A 20,677-nucleotide genomic window follows, 5' to 3' on the forward strand; every position below is an offset into this window, starting at 1 on the left:
CTTACATTTCCACATTTCTGTTCATCATTGAAGAAAGTCAGAACAGGAACTCAAGCAGGACAGGAACTGAAACAGAGGCCATGGAAGAGTGCTGCTCACTGGCTTGCTCCCTCCATCTTTCTCAGCCTGCTTTCTTATAGAACCTAAGACCACCAGCAGAGGAGTGGCACTACCCACAATTGGCTGGGGCTTCCTCCATCAGTCAGTAATTAGAAAAATGGCTTATAGCTGGATCTTTTTTTTTTTTTTTTTGAGACAGGGTTTCTCTGTGGTTTTGGAGCCCGTCTTGGAACTAGCTCTTGTAGACCAGGCTGGTCTCGAACTCACAGAGATCCTCCTGCCTCTGCCTCCCGAGTGCTGGGATTAAAGGCGTGCGCCGCCACCACCCGGCCCAGATATTTAAAATTACAAAAAAATTAACAATCTTTGTTCCTTCCTCTTCCTCATATAATTGAAAATAGTTCAGGCAGTGGAAGAAGCTAACTTTTATGCATGTTTACACTATTTTTAGTTTTCTTCATATAAAATAAGTCTATCACAAATTCCCAACAGTCTTAGCTAGATAATCCCAAATTCAATAGTTTGTAAAGTTTGCAAATTGATGCAAAGCAAAATGCACTAAAATGAATTCATTTCCAAATAATTTGCTACATAACGGTAAAAAACCCACAAATTTCTAAAACACTCCCAAACTATGTGCTACACACACACACACACACACACACACACACACACACACACACACACACACAGCGCAAACGTGTTTTACTGGTGGTTTTTAGAAACTATGAGAAAGCTTAAATGCTTATCTAGCACTGCACCTGACGTTTGCTGGAACTTACTGTCATCAAACACCCCAGCGTTAGCGAGCAATAAGGTGATGATTTTGGGGTCCTTCTCAAGCTGCATGGCGTGCTTGCTCTCATTTGACAGCAGAGTACACACGTTAATAGCAAAGTCCACCTCATTTGGGAGTCCAGATAACAGTGAAAGCACCAGTTTATTATAATCATTTGGCGAGTTAAAATCCATAGATAACCCATAACTTTGACGTAGATAATCTAATAAAATAGAAAAAAAACCTATAAGTTAACCATGGACGGGATACTTGTGGTGTTCTATTCTATTCTAAACACACAGCAGACCCAGCTCTTTCTTCAGAATAGACTATAAGCTTACTAAAACTGTTCAATTTCCTTGACTTTTCAGGCTAATTGTTTAAAATTACATTTTTATATATTAAAATGCAAAAATACACTTACCTTCTTGGACATCACTGATGAAGAAATAGCAAATGATTATTTCATTGGATTTACTGAGACAACAGTAAAAGCAATAGTTTTTAGCATTAGAATCCTAAAATTTTTAAAAAATACAGCTTTCTAACCACAACATAGACACAACAATTCTGCTCTTTTGCTGCTACCTTACCCCATCACTATTAAAAGCCAATGATCTTATTTCTTGTCCCTTGGTTCTACTTTATTTTGAAATATCAGATAGGTGTAATTACATAACACATAGGTCTTTGTGTTTATTTTCTTTCATTTAACAAAATACTTTTGGGATTCATATTGATATGTGAATCAATAATCTAGACATAGTTCATCATACACCAAATCAAGGGAATTTCTATTTCTATTCTAGTTTGAAACACCCACGTACAAACATGGTTGTTATATTCCCGAGAAAAACTTTGGGGGAAATTTCTACTGTTTCTAGTTTGGGATATCCACTTACAAACATGGCTGTCATAAACTCCCCTTGAAGGACTTTGGGGACCCACCCATTTTTGTTGCCTAGACATCCCCATGAAGAACTTTTGGGGGGAATTTCACTGTTTCTAGTTTGGGATTCCCACCTCCAAATATTGCTGTTATAGATACCTCATGGAGGACTTAGGGACCCACCCATTTTTGTTGTCTAGATGTCCAGAAGTGAAAGTGTTGGGCCACACCCAAATCGAGTGCTTAACTTTCTAAAATCTACAAAGCCACAGTGGCTGCAGCATTTTGCACTCCCATCAGCAGTGCACTAAAATTTCTTTTGTTCACATCCTTACTAGCACCGATCATCAGTATTAAATATCTTCAATAATAACCATTTATTCAATATTTTCCCCAAAATTTCCCAGTCAGTGAATGGCTTGTGTTCTTTTTGTGCTTCCCTGGTGGTCCTGGAACTCGTTCTGTAGATCAGGCTGGCCTTGAACTCACTGAGATCCCCTGTCTTTGCTTTCTGAGTGCTAAGAATAAAGGTGTGCGCCACCACTGCCTAGCTGGTTTGTGCTTTTGTTGTTTCAAAGAGAAGTTTTAATTGTGATTAAATTTAATTTATAAAGTTTTACTTTTATGTTTCATGTTTTTATAACTTAAAAGAAATAATTCAAGAAAAACGACAATTTTTTGTGCAAGAACATTCATTTAACAAAACTTTGAGGGTTAGAAGACAGGCATACAGGGCAAATAGAAAGCACACAATCACAGTATGTGTGGGCCTTGGCAGCCATTACCTGAGACAAATACCCTAAGACAATTTTTCAAATAGAGCTGAAACTAGTTTAAAAAAATAAGAGTTGGAATATCTCCAGATCAAACCTTTCAGAATACTTCAGAATGACTTGGATTCTTAAAAGTGTAAAATAATAATAACAATGAACTCTAAAACCTTTCTATAAAATATAAGTAAAAATCTGAGGGGTGGGTATGAGATGTGGTCTTAATGTGTTGCCCCGATTGGCTCTGAATTCACATTGCTCCTGCTTCACGCTCTCCGATGTTAGAATTACACTTTTAGTACCACATGTGGCTCAACATCAGCATCTGAACAGGTAACTCTTCAATTCTAAAATATTCTAGGAACATCACTAATATTGGTGAGGTGCATAACAGAGTTGACAAATGACTAAGACACAAATTCTTTGAAATGTTTAACACTGAACAATAGTACAAAGTAGAGCTCCTAGGGCATGGCTCAGCTGGTCAGTGTTTGTGGTACAAACAGGAGGACCTAATTTCAAATCCCCAGCATCAAAATAAAACAGCCATGGTGTCATATGACTGTAATCCTAGCACCATGAAGGGAGAGACAAGAAGGTCCATGGAGTTTGCTAGCCAGCTAGTCTTGCTCACTATGTTTGAAATCTTGTTTCAAAAATCAAGGTGAAGAGTGACTGAGGGAATCACCAACCTCGGGGCTACACCACACACAAGCTTATTTTTTATATTGACAAATGAAATTGCACAAATATCTTAAAAAGTGGACAAATATCTAGGGATGCAGGAGCAGATTTAGATGTTTGTATATTGTAACAGTAACTGATGAGAAGGAAAGTTAATTTTACAGGTGCCGTCACCCAAACCTCCTGAGAGTAAATAAACCTGGAACTCACACTCAAAACACCTGCCACACTTCTTCGAGTTAATATAATTCTGGAATTCCTTTGTTGCTGAAAAATAAGAATCTTTACATCGTACCAGTAACTTTGATACGCATGGAACAAACAAATACGAACTATCTTTTTAATCATACTAGGCTTGGTAAAGATTCCTAAGGAGAATGCACGATAAAATACGGGACATTAGATCCAGATGGGGACTTAGCAAGATGGCTCAGCAGATAAAGGTTCTTGTTGCCAAGCCTGATGACTTGAGTTTTGGTTACTGGATTGCACACGATAGAGAGAATATCACCTAACCCCCACATCTGCCACGGCAACCCCCTCTCAAAAACAGAAGACCAAGTACCTGGAACCCTGGGCACAGAAGGACTATTTCAGTCCATGTGTTTCAAGCCAACCTGAACAACTACTAAACAAATTAACAAAACTAAACTCACTAACAAAACAACACTTCACAGGTCTTAAGGTCTTCCTTTTCCTTGCCAAGCAAGCTATGTTATTTCAAAATGAGATTGGCAATTTATTTTTAAGAATCGTGATTTAAAGTTTACTGAAGTACATTACTGTTAACAAATTAAATTTGAGGCAACCAATTCTTTCCTTTCAATTTAGAAAAGAGAGGACTCCACCTAACAGGCTGTTTATGACTCTTGCAGGGATTTTGTGGGATACTCTTTCTATTAATGTTGGCAGTGACTGTAATTGCAGTCCAAATGTCTGGTAGATTATAGAACATTTAATCAACAATCAATGTAACACTGACTAGCTCTAAAACAGTAGAGTTCTATTAATTTTAATGAGTTGTCTTCTGAACATTTTCACACTTATTAAAGTTAGAAAGCAGCTGGGTGTGCAGTCATTGAACACTTGTCCAACACAAAGTCCTCCTGGTTTGCTCCTTAGCAACCTTCACCCACATAAACCGTAAAAAAAAAAAAAATCTATGCATAATTCAAGCAAAAATATTGATATCCGTGTTAAATAATCCAAATGTTCAAAACAGAAACTTCTCAACATTTTTTACAGTTTAAAGAAAAGAGGCAATACCCTCCAGAAATTCAGACACCTGTTCCCTTACTGTATGACAGTTACGTGTATGGGTATGCACGTGGCAGGTGGAGGCCTAAGGCTGAGGTTAGGAATCACCCTCCATTGTTCTACCTTAGTCATCCACAAAGCCTTTCAATCAAACTCAGGGTTTGTCTACACAGCTAGAGAGCCCACCTTCATAGAATTACAGGGGGACTGCCTTGCATTTGTATGAGGATTCAAACTCTGGCATTCATGGCAAGCACTTCAACCACTAAGTCATCTTCCTACTCCCTGATTTTATGTTTAAGGTAAGGCATTGTTATGTAGCACAGACAAGCTTCCAACTCAGAATCATCCTGACTTCACCTGCTGGAGTCTGGTGTTTGCTACCACATCTGGGATTATTTATGGATACTGGAAAAGGGATAAAGGCCTTCTCCTGTGCCGAGCAAATATTCTGTCCTTGAGTACTTGATTTAGGCCTCAGCCCTAAATAAAAATTTTCAAGGTCTTAATTAATCACTAGGTAATTCCATTTTGGAACGTATTTTTCACACACACACACACACACACACACACACGCACGCACGCACGCACACACACACGCACACGCTAAAGCAAATACATAATGGAGTTTACTCAGCTTTTCTACTGACAACTTAGAAAGACTCATCAGTGTAGGGCTTTCATACTGATGATAATCATAAACATTTGTATAATACTATCATGAAGTTGCAATATCTCTTTTGATAAAAATAGAAAGACTTGCAAAATTCCTAAACATTATTCGGAAACAACATCTCTTTTCAGTTTCTTCCTCTCTAAGAATCCCTTGTGTAGATTTTGTCAAAAATGTTACATCTAAGATACAACTGTCCAGATTCCCATTAAAACAAAGCAGATACTTTTGTGAAATATTCCTTTGCACTTTGTGAAGATACATCATTGTTATTCGTTTAATAAAAAGCTAAATGGCCACCAGCTAGTCAAGAGGTATAAGTGGGACTTCTGGACAGAGAGCATAGATAGAAGAAAGGTGGGGTTGCCAGCTGACTTGGAATAACCAGATGGGCATAATGGAAAAGAGGTTAGGAGTGTGTGGAAGAAGATAGGAAAACAACAACAAACAAACAAAAGGGTTAATTTAAGTTATAAAAGCTAGTCAGAAACAAGCCTAAGCTAAGGCAGAGCTTTCATAATTAGTAAGAAGTCTCAGTGTGGTTATTTGGGAGCTGACAGGCAGGACAGAGAAAGACAAGTTACAAGAAACATTATATTAGTTGACGAGCCTTCCATTTCTTTTTCTTTTCTTTCTTCCTTTTTTTTTTGGGGGGGGGGGGGTGTTCCTGAGACAGGGTTTATATGTAGGTTTGGAGCCTGTCCTTGAACTGGCTCTGTAGACCAGGTTGGCCTCAAACTTACAGAGATCCATTCACCTGCCTCTTCCTCCTGAGTGCTGGGACTAAAGGCATGTGCCACAACCGCCCAGCTGAGCCTTCCATTTCTATAATATGTAGCTTAGCTACTTCTGCTGCAGGCTTCTGAGTACGTCTAGCTCCACTACAGTTTCAGCACAGGCTTCCAAAGATGCCAAAGAATACTTCACTCCTTAAAGCTGAAGTGTTTTAGTAAAACAAAGCTAATCCATGTTAATCAGACAGATGTAGGGAATATAATATAACCAAGTAGATAGCAGGGTATGGTGACACACTGCTGTAACCTAACACTGAGGGAAGAGGATCACAATTTCAAGTCAAGCACAGCTGCAACCTGTCTCAAAAAAAAAAAAAAAAAAAAAAAGCAACAAACAGAGGTGGTCTTAGTTTGCTTCCTGTTACTATGATCAACTACTGACCAAAAGTGATCTGGGAAGGAAAGGGTTTATTTCAGCTTACAGCTTGTAGTTCAGCAGGCCAGAAAGCGGAAACATTCGCTGTTCCTCCCTCATCTCGGTTTTTTAAACAGGCACATGATGAAGCCTCTTCCAAGGGAAATCCGAGATATTAAGAAGGGACTCTATTTCTCTAGTTATTACCCATTGGAGATGAAACTGAAGTAAATCTGACATGAAAGAAACTTTGGAAATATAAGTAAAAATAAAATGTAAGAACTGTAACTGCAAAATGAGCCAAATTAAATCAAAGGGCTACCCATTAGAGATTGGCACTAGTACCAACGACTGACACAGTAGTGCATAAAACTGCATTTTTTTGTAAAGACCACCTATCTTAATAAGTATCTCTTGCTTTGTGTAGGCCAAATGCTAAAGACATTGATCCATGTGTCCTCAGCTCATCTTCACAGAACAGAAAACTAGAACCTCAATCAGTTCTATTCCAATCTCTTTATCAGACTATCAAGATAATTATTTCCTAATCCAGTTCAACTCTTTGTAGCTAAGGAATTTATTTATAATGATGCCACTTGAATGAAAAAATTCTTTAGTATCACATTAGGAAATTATAGAATAATCCAGAACATTCCTGACATTCTAGCATACCCAACATTAGCTGTAGGAATTGTAGCAGGACTTCATTGAAAGGTTCCTGGCTTCCCTAACACCTGATACTTCCCTCCATCCCTCTGAGCCCAGGTTTATCTGAACTTACTTTACAATTAGCTCTCAGATCGCTTTTTTGTTGTTTGTTTTTTGTTTTCTGAGACAGGGTTTCTCTGTGTTTCCTGGTTGTACCTGAAGTCAGAGATCCACCTGACTCTGATTCCAGAGAATTCTGGGATTAAAGAAATGTGTTACCACCACCTAGAGTATCTCTAATTTTAAATGAACCTTTCTCTTCTCATTTTAGTGGCTATTTAGGATAAACTAATGATTAGCTAATAAGGAAAACTGTTTACATTCAATAAGAAATTTTACTTGAAGATACTCTAAAACTTTATAAAATCTATGAAGCAAAGGGACTCAAATACCAAGTAAAGTCAAACTGTGGAAGTTCCATCTCTCTAATGTCTTAAGCGTGCGCATGTGCAAAGTCTGGAGACATTGGATGATGTCTATTTCCCAATTCAAAACTCTGAATGCCCAGCTAATTTTAAATGATATTTACCTGACACACTGTGTTGCTGGTAATTGTAGGAAGATGGGATTGCACCAATAGGAAGTTGTGGCTTTGGATTGCCTGGTGGTACCTCATCATCATCTTCCCCAAAATGATGAACTTTCTCGTACTTTTCTAGATAACTGAAAGAGAAAAACAGCGGAGCAAAAAAATGTTTAAATATGTGTATGCGTTATTTTTAAACTTTTACCACACATGTGTTTTTTGGATACCTAAGAATCTAAGTACCATTCACAATCATAATGGTGACCTCAGCTCATCAGGAATACCGCTATAAACTCAAAGCAAGTTAAAATAGTGTTTTTCTTTACAGAAAAGATCTTACAATTCCATAAAGTTATTTTAGCAAAATACAACTATCTGTCGGTAAATAGCAGTACCCCTTATGCACTGTTTTTAATCAAGTTATACTAACTCCAACAGCTGCTCTCAGATTTTAAGGCAATTATGAGCAAAGACAGTGAAAGAGGTTGGCCGGAGAACTAACGTGCGGCTAGTTATATGTCAACTTGACACAAGCTCAAGTCATCCGAGATGAGGGAAACTCAAATGAGTCCATAAGATCAGGCTGTAGTTCTGACTGACGGGCGAGGATTCAGCCAATTGTGGGTGGAACCACTCCTGGGGAGGTGGTCCTGGCTTCTGTAAGAAAGCAGGCTGAGCAAGTCATGAGGAGCATACCATTAAACAGTACCCCTTCATGCCCTCTCCATCAGCTCCTGCCCTGACTGGGTTTCTGAGCTCCTTTCACTGATGAACAGTGATAAGGAAGTGTAAGCCAAATAATTCCTTTCTTCCCCCCACTCCCAGTACCCCTCAAAGACAGGAAAATTAATGTCGGAGTAATTGAAAGACAAGCTCTAGGAGTTAACAGACACAGACATGTTAAGCCTCAGATACACCACTTCTGACAAAAAAAAAACAAAAAAACAAAAAAGAAGCCGGGCGGTGGTGGCGCACGCCTTTAATCCCAGCACTTGGGAGGCAGAGGCAGGCGGATCTCTGTGAGTTCGAGACCAGCCTGGTCTACAGAGCTAGTTCCAGGACAGGCTCCAAAGCCACAGAGAAACCTTGTCTCGAAAAAAAAAAAAAAAAAAAAAAAAAAAAGGTAATTCCACTGATTTAAGTTTCAGTGACCAGGTCTGAAGCTTCAGATAATAATACTGGAAGCTAACTGAAGAAGCTGTGCTGAGCATTAAATGGTGTATATGCTAACTATACTGTAAAAGGCTGTTAGGTCAACACTGAGAAGCAATAATAAAGGTAGATTCATATGGTAACAATGGGGTTTTTATTGTAGTAGCAGTAGCTATACTCATACCAAGAAAGCCTGTAATATTTCCAATGGCCAAATGAAAGAAATTCGACACTTATTGTCCTATATAGAGATAACTCTATTGAGCTCTATTTTCTGCAATGATATAATGGACTCCTTTTAATAACTACGGAAGACTGATTTTGATTATTTTACAATTAATTTTTGTATTTGGGATTGAGTCATCAGATTTTTCAACTCACTGTTCCTTTACCAACATTTCAGGGGAAAATGATGTAACTGGAAAAGTATTTTAGGTACTTGGATCTGGCCTATATTCTTGATTCAAAGTGAAACTTTTTTCCCCCTTATTTTTTAAAAGCTATATAGTCACTGTAAACATAAATAAAAAGATGATTCCCTGGTCTTGAAGTCTACCACAGGCTCACTCCATATTTCAAAATATTTGTGATACTTTTATTTATCAACATGTAACAGCAATGCACCAATTTACTCAATTGATAGCAATTCAGTTCTCCAGTGACACATAGGCTATTTTGTTTTACAGTTGCTATCAACAAATCATGCTATAATTACGTATGTATGAATTATTTTATTTCTTTTATTTGCAATCGTTCACAGCCATCTGTAGGCACATACATGGTGCATAAAAATGTATACAGATAACACATACACACATAACATAAAATAAATCAATCTTTTAAAAAAAACTCTAAAAACTACATGGAAAACTGTCACTAGTTTATTTTCCCCTTCTAGGTATCTCTGAAAGTTAGGGGGTAGGGCTTCCAGGGTGGGATAGAAAGACGCTCTACCATTGAAACCCACCCCGTCATACTCAAATGACTGACATCTTACAACAGTCAAAAGTTTTGAAAAGTTACAAGCTATCAGTTAACATTTGAAAAAAAAAAGTTTTTTCCCATGTAATCAAGCCACACTTCTGAAACTGTACAAACAGGTGGAAGCAATACATAATAAAGTGTGAGCCCTTAGCAAGCAGTGGCATTTTATTTCAAGGAACTTGTCTTCCTTGATATAATCTGCATCTCAATGAAAAAAATTTTAAATAACTGCAAAAATAATACCAATTTACTGAATTGCCTGAAAAATAAGGAATTAAATTATCTCCTTTCACCCATCCCAAGTTCTCCATTTAAGGTCAAATAGGTCAGAACTTGATAACTAATGAGCCCAACACATCTCTACTGCACAGGTAGAACGTCTTCAGTGTGATCCTGGAGATGCCCCAAGCAGGAGTTCACAGTCTAAAAGAATGAGGGAATGACTGAGAATAGACAGTCCCACATACTCAAGCTGATTCTTCTTGTTGTTAACCAAGTTACCATAGAAAGATATGCATAAATTTAGACATGAAACTATGGAGTAGGGTAACAAAAGAAATGTTTGGGCTGCTAAGGACGATTTCGGACTAAATTTTAGATATTAACCTTGCTGAGGTAAAGTAGCTGTGAAAGGATCTACAGGGAAGATGGGTGGGCAGGCCAGTGTTACAATACCTTTCTGTCACCTCTATTCAGCTAATTTACTCAAGACTATAATTTTCAGTGAGATTATTATGACAGAACATAATCCAGCATGCCATCTTCCACTTGTGTGCTGTGATACCCAGTAAATGTTAGCATGTACCAGGAAATATATATTGAGTGGACAATAGGAATCTTCTATGTCTAGAAAGTTTAAAGGTCATGACCTTCAGGCTATTAAGAAGGAACAAACCCAGATAAAACAAAAACAACACAAACAGGTTCTCCTGGAATGTTTGAAACAGAGTGAACATACCCATCCCTGTTACTCCTCTTCTTGTCTTGCCTGTATGAGTTGATTCATAATTACCCTGTCTTTGATTTTATTTTCTCTTTTTGTATATTGTAAAAATGTATCACTCTGATTGGTTTAATAAAACGCTGAAGAGTCAGGCAGAATTTTCAGGCAGAGACCACTGGGGGGAAGAAACAGAGAAACCAGGGACACCAGAGCAAGCAAAATGAGCATTACAGAGATAAAGTAATAAAGCCACTAGGCAGAAAGTAAATTAATAGAAATGGGTTTATTTGAGTTATAAGAGCTAGTCAGAAACAAGCCCAAGCTATTGGCCAAATTTTCAAATTAATAAGAAGTCTCTGTGCCATTATTGGGGAGCAGACAGTCCTGATGAAAAATCTTCTTACATCCTGTAATTTTTGCTTTTATTTTGATATCTCTTTACTACCTACCAATGCAAAGATAGACAGTTTTTAACAACTATATCCAAAGTATTTGCCTGTTGTGGAAGGAGCTTGTCTTCATTCATACAAGATTTCAATAGCTGTTTCCCTAACAAATACATTTTCTAGGAAATTCTATAATAGTCTTAATATATATTTTAAAACCTTGATACTATGGATTACTTTTGTGAACAGCCTTATTGGGAATCTGATCTCTCAAAATACAAAAGTCTTTATTAAATCATGAATGTGGCACTGGAGAGGAATGGCAGTTCTTCCAGAGGTTCTGGTGTCAATTCCCAGCAACCATATCTTCTGGCCTGCAGGCAGACATAACACTGTATACATAATTAAACACACACACATACACACACACACACACACACACACAAATGTGGAGGCAAAACTAAAATAACAATAACAAAAATACCAGAAAGGCTTGGAATTAGGCTTTACAAGCTCCAAAGACAGTAATTACAACCCAGACTATTATATCCAACAAAACTTTATCTCACAAGAAAAAGAGAGTGAAGTTTCCACAATAAAGACAAGATTAAAAGAAAAAAAAAAGTATGTAGGGTCTCTATGGCAGTTCTACAGAAGACCACTGAAGGAATCCTTTATCATGGAGAGAAAGATAAATACATCTATGAGGCTAGAGGAAAGAATAAATGATGCTAAAGCAAACATAAAACAGGGGAAAAAAATACTATAAAATTAACAATAATGACAGGAATGAATACATCTCTCTAAGTAGCAAATCTGTGAAGCTAAAGTATTAACCACCATATTACAGAAACACATTCAACACAACTCTGAATGCCAATGGTCTCGATATTACAACCCAATAACGAAGTTGAGGGATCAGACTTACAAACAACAGGTGTTCACACTGAAATGAAAAGAGAAGTCCAATAGTGATGTACCTAAAGGCCTTGGAAAATCAACAAGTCAAACTCAAAACCAATAAACTGAAGGAAAATAAAATAAGAACAGGGTAGAAATTAATAAAATACAAATGAAAAAATTAAAAGAATTAATGAAGTCATTGAAAAGATAAATAAGATTAACAAACAAACCATTTGCTAAATTACCCAAAACAAAGACTGATTTAATGTTAGAGACGTAAAGACATTATATATCCAGTATTACATATACTTAAAAATTCATAATACAAAAAACTAGAAAATTTAAAAGAAACAGATCAATTTCTAGACACATATGCCCTATCAAACAAAGTTAAGAAACAATAAGCATTTTAAACAGACCTATAACAAGCCATAATTCTGAAGCAATAAGAAATAAACATTAAAAAGCCATGTCTAGATGTATTCACTATTGAAGTCTACAAGACCTTTAAAGAGAACAACAACTGGTTTTTTGTTTTGTTTTTTTAATTTTTTTGTTTTTGTTTGTTTTTGAGACAGGATTTCTCTGTAGCTTTGGAGCCTGTCCTGGAACTAGCTCTTGTAGAACAGGCTGGCCTCGAACTCATAGAGATCCACCTGCCTCTGCCTCCCAAGTGCTGGGAATAAAGGCATGCACCACCATCGCCCAGTGAGAACACCAACTACTTATAAAACATTAAAAAAACAAGACAAAACCAGGATGCTGTCAAGCTTTTTTGAAGTTTGGTGTGGGATTCCTCTTAGTATGCTGTGAATATGTTTTATTACCATTTGTTAATAAAGAAGCAAGGTGAGAATTCCAAAGAGATAGGGGAGAAAAGAAGGCAGAGTTAGGGTTCCTCTGGTCTCTGCCTACTCGGATCTGGGATTACAGGTATAGGGTACTGTCCCCATTCTGCTAAATTCTCTGCATTTCCCAATATGACAATAAGTCTATTCAACAGATCAACATGTCCACTCATTAAACTACAAATGCAGGATGGAACATTCTCTTCTTGTTCTCAGTGACATAACTTGAACAGTTAATATTGATCAAGCAAGTATATTTTGAGCTCTTAGAGTAATCTGCTTGGTATAGTATATATTCACCTCAAAACTTATAGAAACCAGATGACAATAACTGATCAGGCAAACAGAACCACGTTCAGATCACTGACATCTATTCCTTGACTTGACACTAATTTCCTACAGGTGGTTCTTTACACCACGCACTTTCATGACCTGAAGGAAGGTGTGAAGTATAACGAGCATGGTAGCTTGAAAATGACCATGTGGTTTTTGGAGCAATGTGGAAAACTTTGAGACTTTGGACTAGAAAAGTGGGTAAATGCTGTAAGCAGAGCTTAGTGGGACATCCTAGTAAAAGTTTGGAAGACAGCAGTGCTGAGAGCAGTGTGGACTATGGAGGCCTGACTCAATATGTTTCAGAGGGAAACAGTATTAACAACTGGGCTACTGACCTTTCTTGTGATAGTCTGGCAAAGAATATGGCTGCTTTATTGCCCTTGTCCTAAGAATTTGCCAGAGATTAAACTGGAAAAATAATGGGCTGATTTCTTTGACAGAAAATTCAAGGCAAGCATATATTGACACTAGGGTATGGTTATTAGTAATCACTCTTAAGCAGATACTCAATAAAAAAGAGCAAGTAGATGTCTCAGTTATTTTTCTAGTGATGTGAAAAGATACAATGACCAGACAACTTTGAAAAGAAAGAGTTTATTGGTGCTTACAGCTTCAAAGGGTGAGTCCAAGACTATCATGGTGGGGAATATGGCAGCAGGCAGGCATTTTGCTAGAGCAATTACTGAGAGCTTACATCCTTATGCACAAAGGTGGGGGGCTAACTAGGAATGGTATGGGCTTTTGAAATCTCTAGCTCCACACCCAATGACACACCTCCTCCAATGAGGCTCTACTTTTCTAAACCTTCCAAACAGTTACACCAACTTGGGACTAAGTATTCAAATATATTACCCTATAGGGGGGAAAAGTTTGAAGAGAGAACAAGCATCATGAATTAAAGAGAGGCCTGATCTCAATTGAAATAAAGAGAAGATGGCCCTAGCCCAAGACAGCACCCAGTCAGCTTCCAACTTGAGAAAAAAAAAGGGGGGGGGTGCTCAAGAATTTGCTGCTCCTAAAAAGCAACAACAAAGAAAATGTACTGCAAATGTGATTCAAAGAGGGGAAGCCAGGCTTCATATTAAGTGGGGAGCCAAACTTGGCAGTATTCGTATGCATTTTTCACTTTAGAGTCAGGAAAGATACATGAGTAAAGGGTTGTGGACTCTCCCTCCACATTAATAGTGAGCCACTAAGGTTAGGCATATGTCAGGGGAGTGCCATTACATGAAACTTTGAAAATGAAGTCTAGATAGTGCTAGAGACCTCAAGATGATAAAGAATGTTTGCCTAGGAGAGCTGCAGATGGGACAGAATCAGACTGAGAGAAGTAGGCTGCAAGCAACAAGTCATTTAAGCCTGACATTAGACATGGAGCTGTAGTATTTGGTTTGTTCTGCTTGGTTTTGGCCTTGCTTTGCTTCAGTATTCTCTTATTAAGTCCATATTCCTCCCTTTTGGAGTGGAGAATGTATATTCTGTGCCACTGTATGTTGAAGTATGTGATTTGCTTTTTGAGTTTACAAGAGTTTAGAACTGAGAGATTGCCCTGAGTCTCAATAGAAGCTTTAAAATTTTGAGTTTTAAACAGAGTAGAGACTGAAAAACTATAGTGATTTTTTGAAGTTGCTGAATTTTGTATTGATGTGGCTATGAGTCAAGTGAGCTAGAAATATGGTAGCCTGAATGAGAATGTCCCCATAGGCACATGTTTGAATATCTGGTCCCTGGTTTGTGAAGGATTAGGAATTGTGGAGGCGCTGTAAAACTGGGAGCAGACTTTGAGGTTTTAAAAGACACACACCAACAAAAACAACAAGGTATCAAATTAATATAGAATTCAATGGTACTTTCAATTTAAGCCTTTATTTGTGAGTGCTGAGGCTTTAGCTCAGTGGTAGAGGACTTGCCTAGCACAGGTCAGAATCAGTTTCCATCCTCAGAATGCTAAAAAAGCACATATTATGACCAACACAATAGAGACAACTGCTCATTTAAAACAGCACCAACTAAGATTATAAAGAATGTAGAAAAGGTACTAGTCTTATAGTCATATCTAATAAATTAATTAGAAAAGCTGGACAGCGTTTCAGAAGATTTGACTAATCAAATATCAAATCACATAGAAAATAAAATTAAATTTAACATCATATATCTCATAATGTATATTTTGTAACCATAATGCAGTTTGGATATTTTCTTTCTTAAACACTGGAAAAACTAAAACAACTTTTGCTGTGGGACAACGGTCTTGTACCCTGTAAAGATTTGTCACTTCTACTGGTTTAACAAAATGCTGATTGGCCAATAGCCAGGCAGGAAATAGAAGCAGGATGACCAAAACAGGAGAATTCTGGGAAGAAGAAAAGCTTAATCTGCAGTCGTCACCCAGACACAGAGGAAACAAGATGAGAATGCCTCACTGATAAAAGGTACCAAGCCATGTGGCTAACACAGACAAGAATTATGGGTTAATGCAAGTTATAAGAGTTAATAAGAAGCCTGAGCTAATAGGCCAACCATTCTAAAATTAATGTAGACCTCTGTATGTTTCTTGGGGACTGAACAGCTGTGGGACCAGGAGGGACAGAAACCTCTGTCAACAAACTTTTAATTAAGTTGCAATCCTATTCCATGCACAAAAGCACAGAGAGTAATACAATTCATGATTAATCTTTCAGTCAGTCAATCTGTGTGATGGAAGAGAAGTATTTTCATATGAAGCCTTCTGAAACACAGCAGGAAAAGATAGCAGGACTCACAGCTATCTCGACTCCTGAGCCTAAAATAAATAAACTTCTAAGAAAAAAAGTAAAGTAGTTTCCAGAATCAATTATTAATTAGAAGCCTTCAGAAACTTGGGTACTATTTATAGAAATTTAAAGGATTCAGATTATTCTTATAAAACACTTTTTGAGAGAATGGTATAGTGGGGAGTACAAGAGAAACTAGGTTAAATAAACAACATGAAATAGCAATTTGTATCCCTTCCAGGTACTGATGTGCTATGAAAGTTGTTTGCATGTTTGTTTCATAATAGGATCCAGCCCTCTACAATGAAAATGACATATTTCTGAAGAAAGAGATAGAAACACTATTAAACACTTGAGATATTAAAATATCTCAAGTTCATGGACTGGGAGAATATTATCAGATGACCATTTGACCAAAAGCCACATAAAGATTTAATGCAATTGAATCAAATCCCCATCTCATTTTCCATAGAAATAGGAAAGGAAAAAAACTATACTAAAATTCACATTGAACCACAAAAGACCCTGAATAGTCAAAGCAAACCCGGGCAAAAGGAACAATGCTGAGGGGACTGGTCATTTCATTCTTCAAAATACATTATAGAGGCACAGTAATAAAATCAATATGGTACTGACACAAAAACAGACATTCAGATTAATGGTACAAAACAGAAGACCCAAACATGAATACATGCAATTATAACCATCCGGTATTGACAAAGATGTCAAAAACATACACTGGAGAAAAGAAAGCATCTTCAGCAAAAGCCAGAAGATGCCAGCAAAACTGGATGTCTACACATAGAAGAACGAAATTAGATTCATATCTATGTCTTACACAAAAACTAACCCCAGATGAATCAAAGACCTAAATGTGAAGCACTGAAACTTCTAGAAAAACCCAAAGGCAATGCTCTATAAAACATAGGTGAAGGAAAGGACCTTCTAATTAGGAACTCCTTTGTTCAAGAATTGAGGCCAATAATTGACATGTAGGACTTTATAAAACTAAAAAGTTCTGCAGAACTAAAGAAACAAGCAATTGTGTTAAGATGAAGGTTACACAATGGAAGAGAATCTTTGCTAGCTATACATCTGACAAAGGATTAATATTTAGAATATGTAAGAACTCAAAAAATAAAGAATCAAAACATAAAAGATATGTTTGGGGAAAAAAGGGCCTGGGATCTGAATAGAGAGTTCTCAAAAAATAACAACAACAAATGGCTAAGAAATATCTTTAAAAGTATTCATAACCCCTAGCAATGACAGAAACAAATCAAAACAATTTTGAGATTTAATCTTACATCAGTCAGAATGGCAAAGATAAGAAAACAACTAAACATGCTGGAAAGGACGTGGGGAAAGTGAAAGGGGACCCCCATTCACTGTGGGTGGGAGTACAGACTGGTCTAGTTCTTCTGAAAACAAGTGTAGAAAAAAAAAATCTCAAATAGCTAAAAATAAATCTACCATATGATCCAGCTATACCATTCCTTGGCACATGCTCAAAGGACTTGACATCACACTCCAGTTACTTGCTCATCCATGTTCATTTACAGTATAGGAAATGAAAACAACATAAACACCCTTCAAGAGACTAATGGATAATGAAAATGTGGTACATATACGCTATAGGATACTACTCAGAAAGAAAAATAAAACCACAAATTTTGGAGATAAGCGGGTAGAAGTAAAAAGGATACTATTGAGTCAGGAAGTCCAAATCCAGTAAGACAAATGTCGCATGTATCCTCTCAATTTTGGTTTCCAGTTTCAAATGCTCAGGTGAATATGCAACTTGGAATAACCACAAAAACTAAAGTATAAAGGGACCTAGGGAAGAGAGTAGAGAGGGGAACAGCAGTGTACAAGGAATTTGAAGAGGGAAATAGGAAAATGGGAGAGAATAATTTGAGTTTGGGGAGGTCAATACAGAAGGAGAAGGAAGTTGAAGGATAAAATAACTGCAAGAATGTCTGGAAAAGTCATAAAGAATCCTATTATCTGCTTACCTAAAACTATGTCTTTGTGTATGCATATAGATATACAGTTTAAATGAACTTTTCCTACCTGAGCTGCCAATGCCCATCCCCCATAAATCATAAACTATTTAACAAAAACCTTAACACCAGGTATTTGAAATCCCCTCTCTAGCTGTTGGTCACATGAGATTTCCAAAACATTATAGCCTATTGCTGTTTCCCTTGCTTGTGTCCCAGAGGCTGAAGGTAAGTAATTCCCTACTGCTGAAGACATAATGTACTTTGTACACAGGCCAGATCTGACCCAAAAGCCTCTTTTCTGTGGTCTACCTTTCATAGAACCAGAAGATAGCATGGCAGGCTTCCAAGGGAAGGAAGCAGCCAACAGTCATACCTAGCTACAATGTACATCAACTACAACAATGATCAGCATGACAGGATATCCTTAAGGATACAGTACTGGCATACATACCTTGGAGGTAACCAGAAGCTCTCTAATTGTGGTATATTTCTCTGTGTGTCATAAAAACACTCGATTACTGAAGATAAAATACCACACAGTTCAGAAACAGTTCTTGGAGGAATTGAACTGGTACTAACATGGAAGCCTTCTCCCCCAGGGTTAGCTTTCCTCAGAAGGTGCCATGTAAGCTGACAAGGGAAAAAAGTAATCAATAGTCCTATCCAGCTGTAAGGTATGAATGTTGTTCTTTTGGAAACTACAACTCCCATACTCCCCCTGGACTACGGATACCTGTGCACACCCCAGATACCCTTGCGCTCCCCGTTAAAAGGCAGGGCCACACGAGGCTCCCCCCCTCGTTTTGCCTTTCCTCGTGTGTCCGCAAGTTCCTCTGCCCTTCTGTGTTTCCCTCCCCCATTAAAGTGGACCCACGTGGGAGCCGCCGTGTCGTGTCTATGTTTGTTCCGCCGTGTGTGTCTGTCCTGTGCCCCGTGTTCAAGAAGAACACCCCTGCCTTTATTTATTTCTTTTTTTTAAGAAGAACAATGAATGCAAACCACAATGATGATGGGCTTGACAAAACATCCTAATGATACAACAATGCCACTTACATCCTGGGGTAAAAAGCAGCTGTCTAACTAAACTTAAAAAGAAATTTATGAGTGGTACTGCAAACCTAGCCAGCTAAGAACGACTGGAGAGGTCATAGACCCTAGGAGAACTTAACACTGCTATTTTCCTAAATCAATATAGCTACTAAATACATTCTAAATATTTATTCTTTTATCCACAGGCAAAAGCAGTTCTCACCCAGAAAGAAGCTTCTTTTGCAACACACCTAGGCAATTAAAAGCTCTATAATTGGTCCTAATGAAAAGATTAAGAGGGGTGTTGCTTACTGCCTTGATCCTCATGGCTTGCTCAGCCTGCTTTCTAATAGAACCCAGGACCACCAGCCCAGGTGTCCACAAACTGGGCTTTCCCCTATCATTTACTAATTAAGAAAATGCTCTACAAGTTTGCCTGCTTACAGACAGTTCTTATAGAGACAATTTCTTAACTAAGGCTCCCTCCTCTCAGATGACTTTAACATGTGTCAAGCTGACATAAAACTAGCCAAAACAGGGGCTAACTAAAATTAAATAATAAGGCATGGTGGTACATGACTTTAATCCCAGCTCTTGGGAGGCAATGGTAGGCGGATCTCTCAGCGTTTAACGCCAGCCTGGTCTATAGAGTGAGTTATCTGAATAGCCAGGGCTACACAGAGAAACCCTGTCTCAAAAAACTTAAATAAATAAAAGTGATAAACTGATTTAAAGTTACAATAGTTGAAATAGGAAAAGGTGAACCCCTAGAATAGTACAAAACAAATCAGATGTCTAGTATAAAAATGAAATATTTCAAATATATGTAAGAAATAGCATTTCAATCATTCATACTAAGATAATCATTTGGGAGAAATCATTTTTATATTATACTATACTGGTCAAAGTAATTTTTAACTGAAGAACGTTTAAATTAATATATACAATAGTTACATGTATAAATGTGTACTACACTTAACACAATAGTAAGGAATAAGGAATAATTTTCTCAGCATGTAGACAATCAACAAAGAAAGATTTATCTCACTATCTCACTAGAAGTTTCAAACTTTTTAGGCAAAAAGCAACAAAATGCTACAAGACAAAAAAAAAAAAGAAAATGTATTGCATAGTATAATCAAAGATGTATTCCCAAATTCCATTATCATTTTTAAGGATTAAAACCAGACTAGCTGCCTAATAGAGAACCGATATATTAAATTTTATGGATGATAGATCTATGGAGCCCATAAAAATGATGCTGTAAAGAATACTTAATAATACAAATGTATAGGATAATAAAAGTTAGAAAATACAGTATTTTAATTTTTATAATGTAATAAGTAGATATATGCAAAGAAAAATAGTTAATGTGTCTACAACAAATGCTGACAATTATTGCTATTAACTACGAATTTTTATAGAAAATGTTTTACTCAGAATTTTCTTTATCAAGAAAAGAACAGACACATGTAAAGAAGATATTTCTTCTAAGACTAGAAATAAATAAGAGTTTTGAATTATTTTGAAATAGTAAGAACAATTTAAAGAATCGTAAGTTGAGTTTCTACTTTTTCATTATACTAGATAGAAGGCTGTGCAAGAGGAGTCCAGCAGGCAGGAGTGAGGACCCAAATAAAGTGATAAATCTTTAAGATGGTTTTTGTTGGTGGTGGTTTTTAGAAAAAGAAGAAAAGTTAGGATTTTTTGAGATGGTGCCCAAATAGTAGTAGTAGAATAAATACCTGGAGACAGACATTAAGTAGATAGGTGGCAGCCAGGGTAAAGGAACACGTAAGAGAAACAAAACAAAAGAGGACTAGTGGGCCTGTGAAGGGAAGGA

The 20,677-nt window shown here is 37.2% G+C and overlaps 1 protein-coding gene across 2 annotated transcripts in view; it reads right to left on the reverse strand.

Moving 5' to 3' along the window:
• The window catches only part of Arid2 (AT-rich interaction domain 2), a 133,530-nt gene that overhangs the window by 59,996 nt on the left and 52,857 nt on the right, over nt 1-20,677 (reverse strand). The window contains exons 1-3 of one of the 2 annotated variants that reach the window (XM_026782509.1): nt 10,589-10,648; nt 7,498-7,631; nt 843-1,061 (exon numbers count right to left, since the gene is read on the reverse strand). In XM_026782509.1, coding sequence (XP_026638310.1) covers nt 843-1,032 — 190 coding nt within the window. In that variant the 5' untranslated portion in view covers nt 1,033-1,061; nt 7,498-7,631; nt 10,589-10,648. Of the gene's footprint in view, nt 1-842; nt 1,062-7,497; nt 7,632-10,588; nt 10,649-20,677 lie in introns of those variants that run through there. The other variant, XM_005354004.2, reaches the window with a different exon arrangement.

This window comes from Microtus ochrogaster, chromosome 15 (genome assembly GCF_000317375.1).
Source record: "Microtus ochrogaster isolate Prairie Vole_2 chromosome 15, MicOch1.0, whole genome shotgun sequence".
Taxonomy (NCBI): domain Eukaryota; kingdom Metazoa; phylum Chordata; class Mammalia; order Rodentia; family Cricetidae; genus Microtus; species Microtus ochrogaster.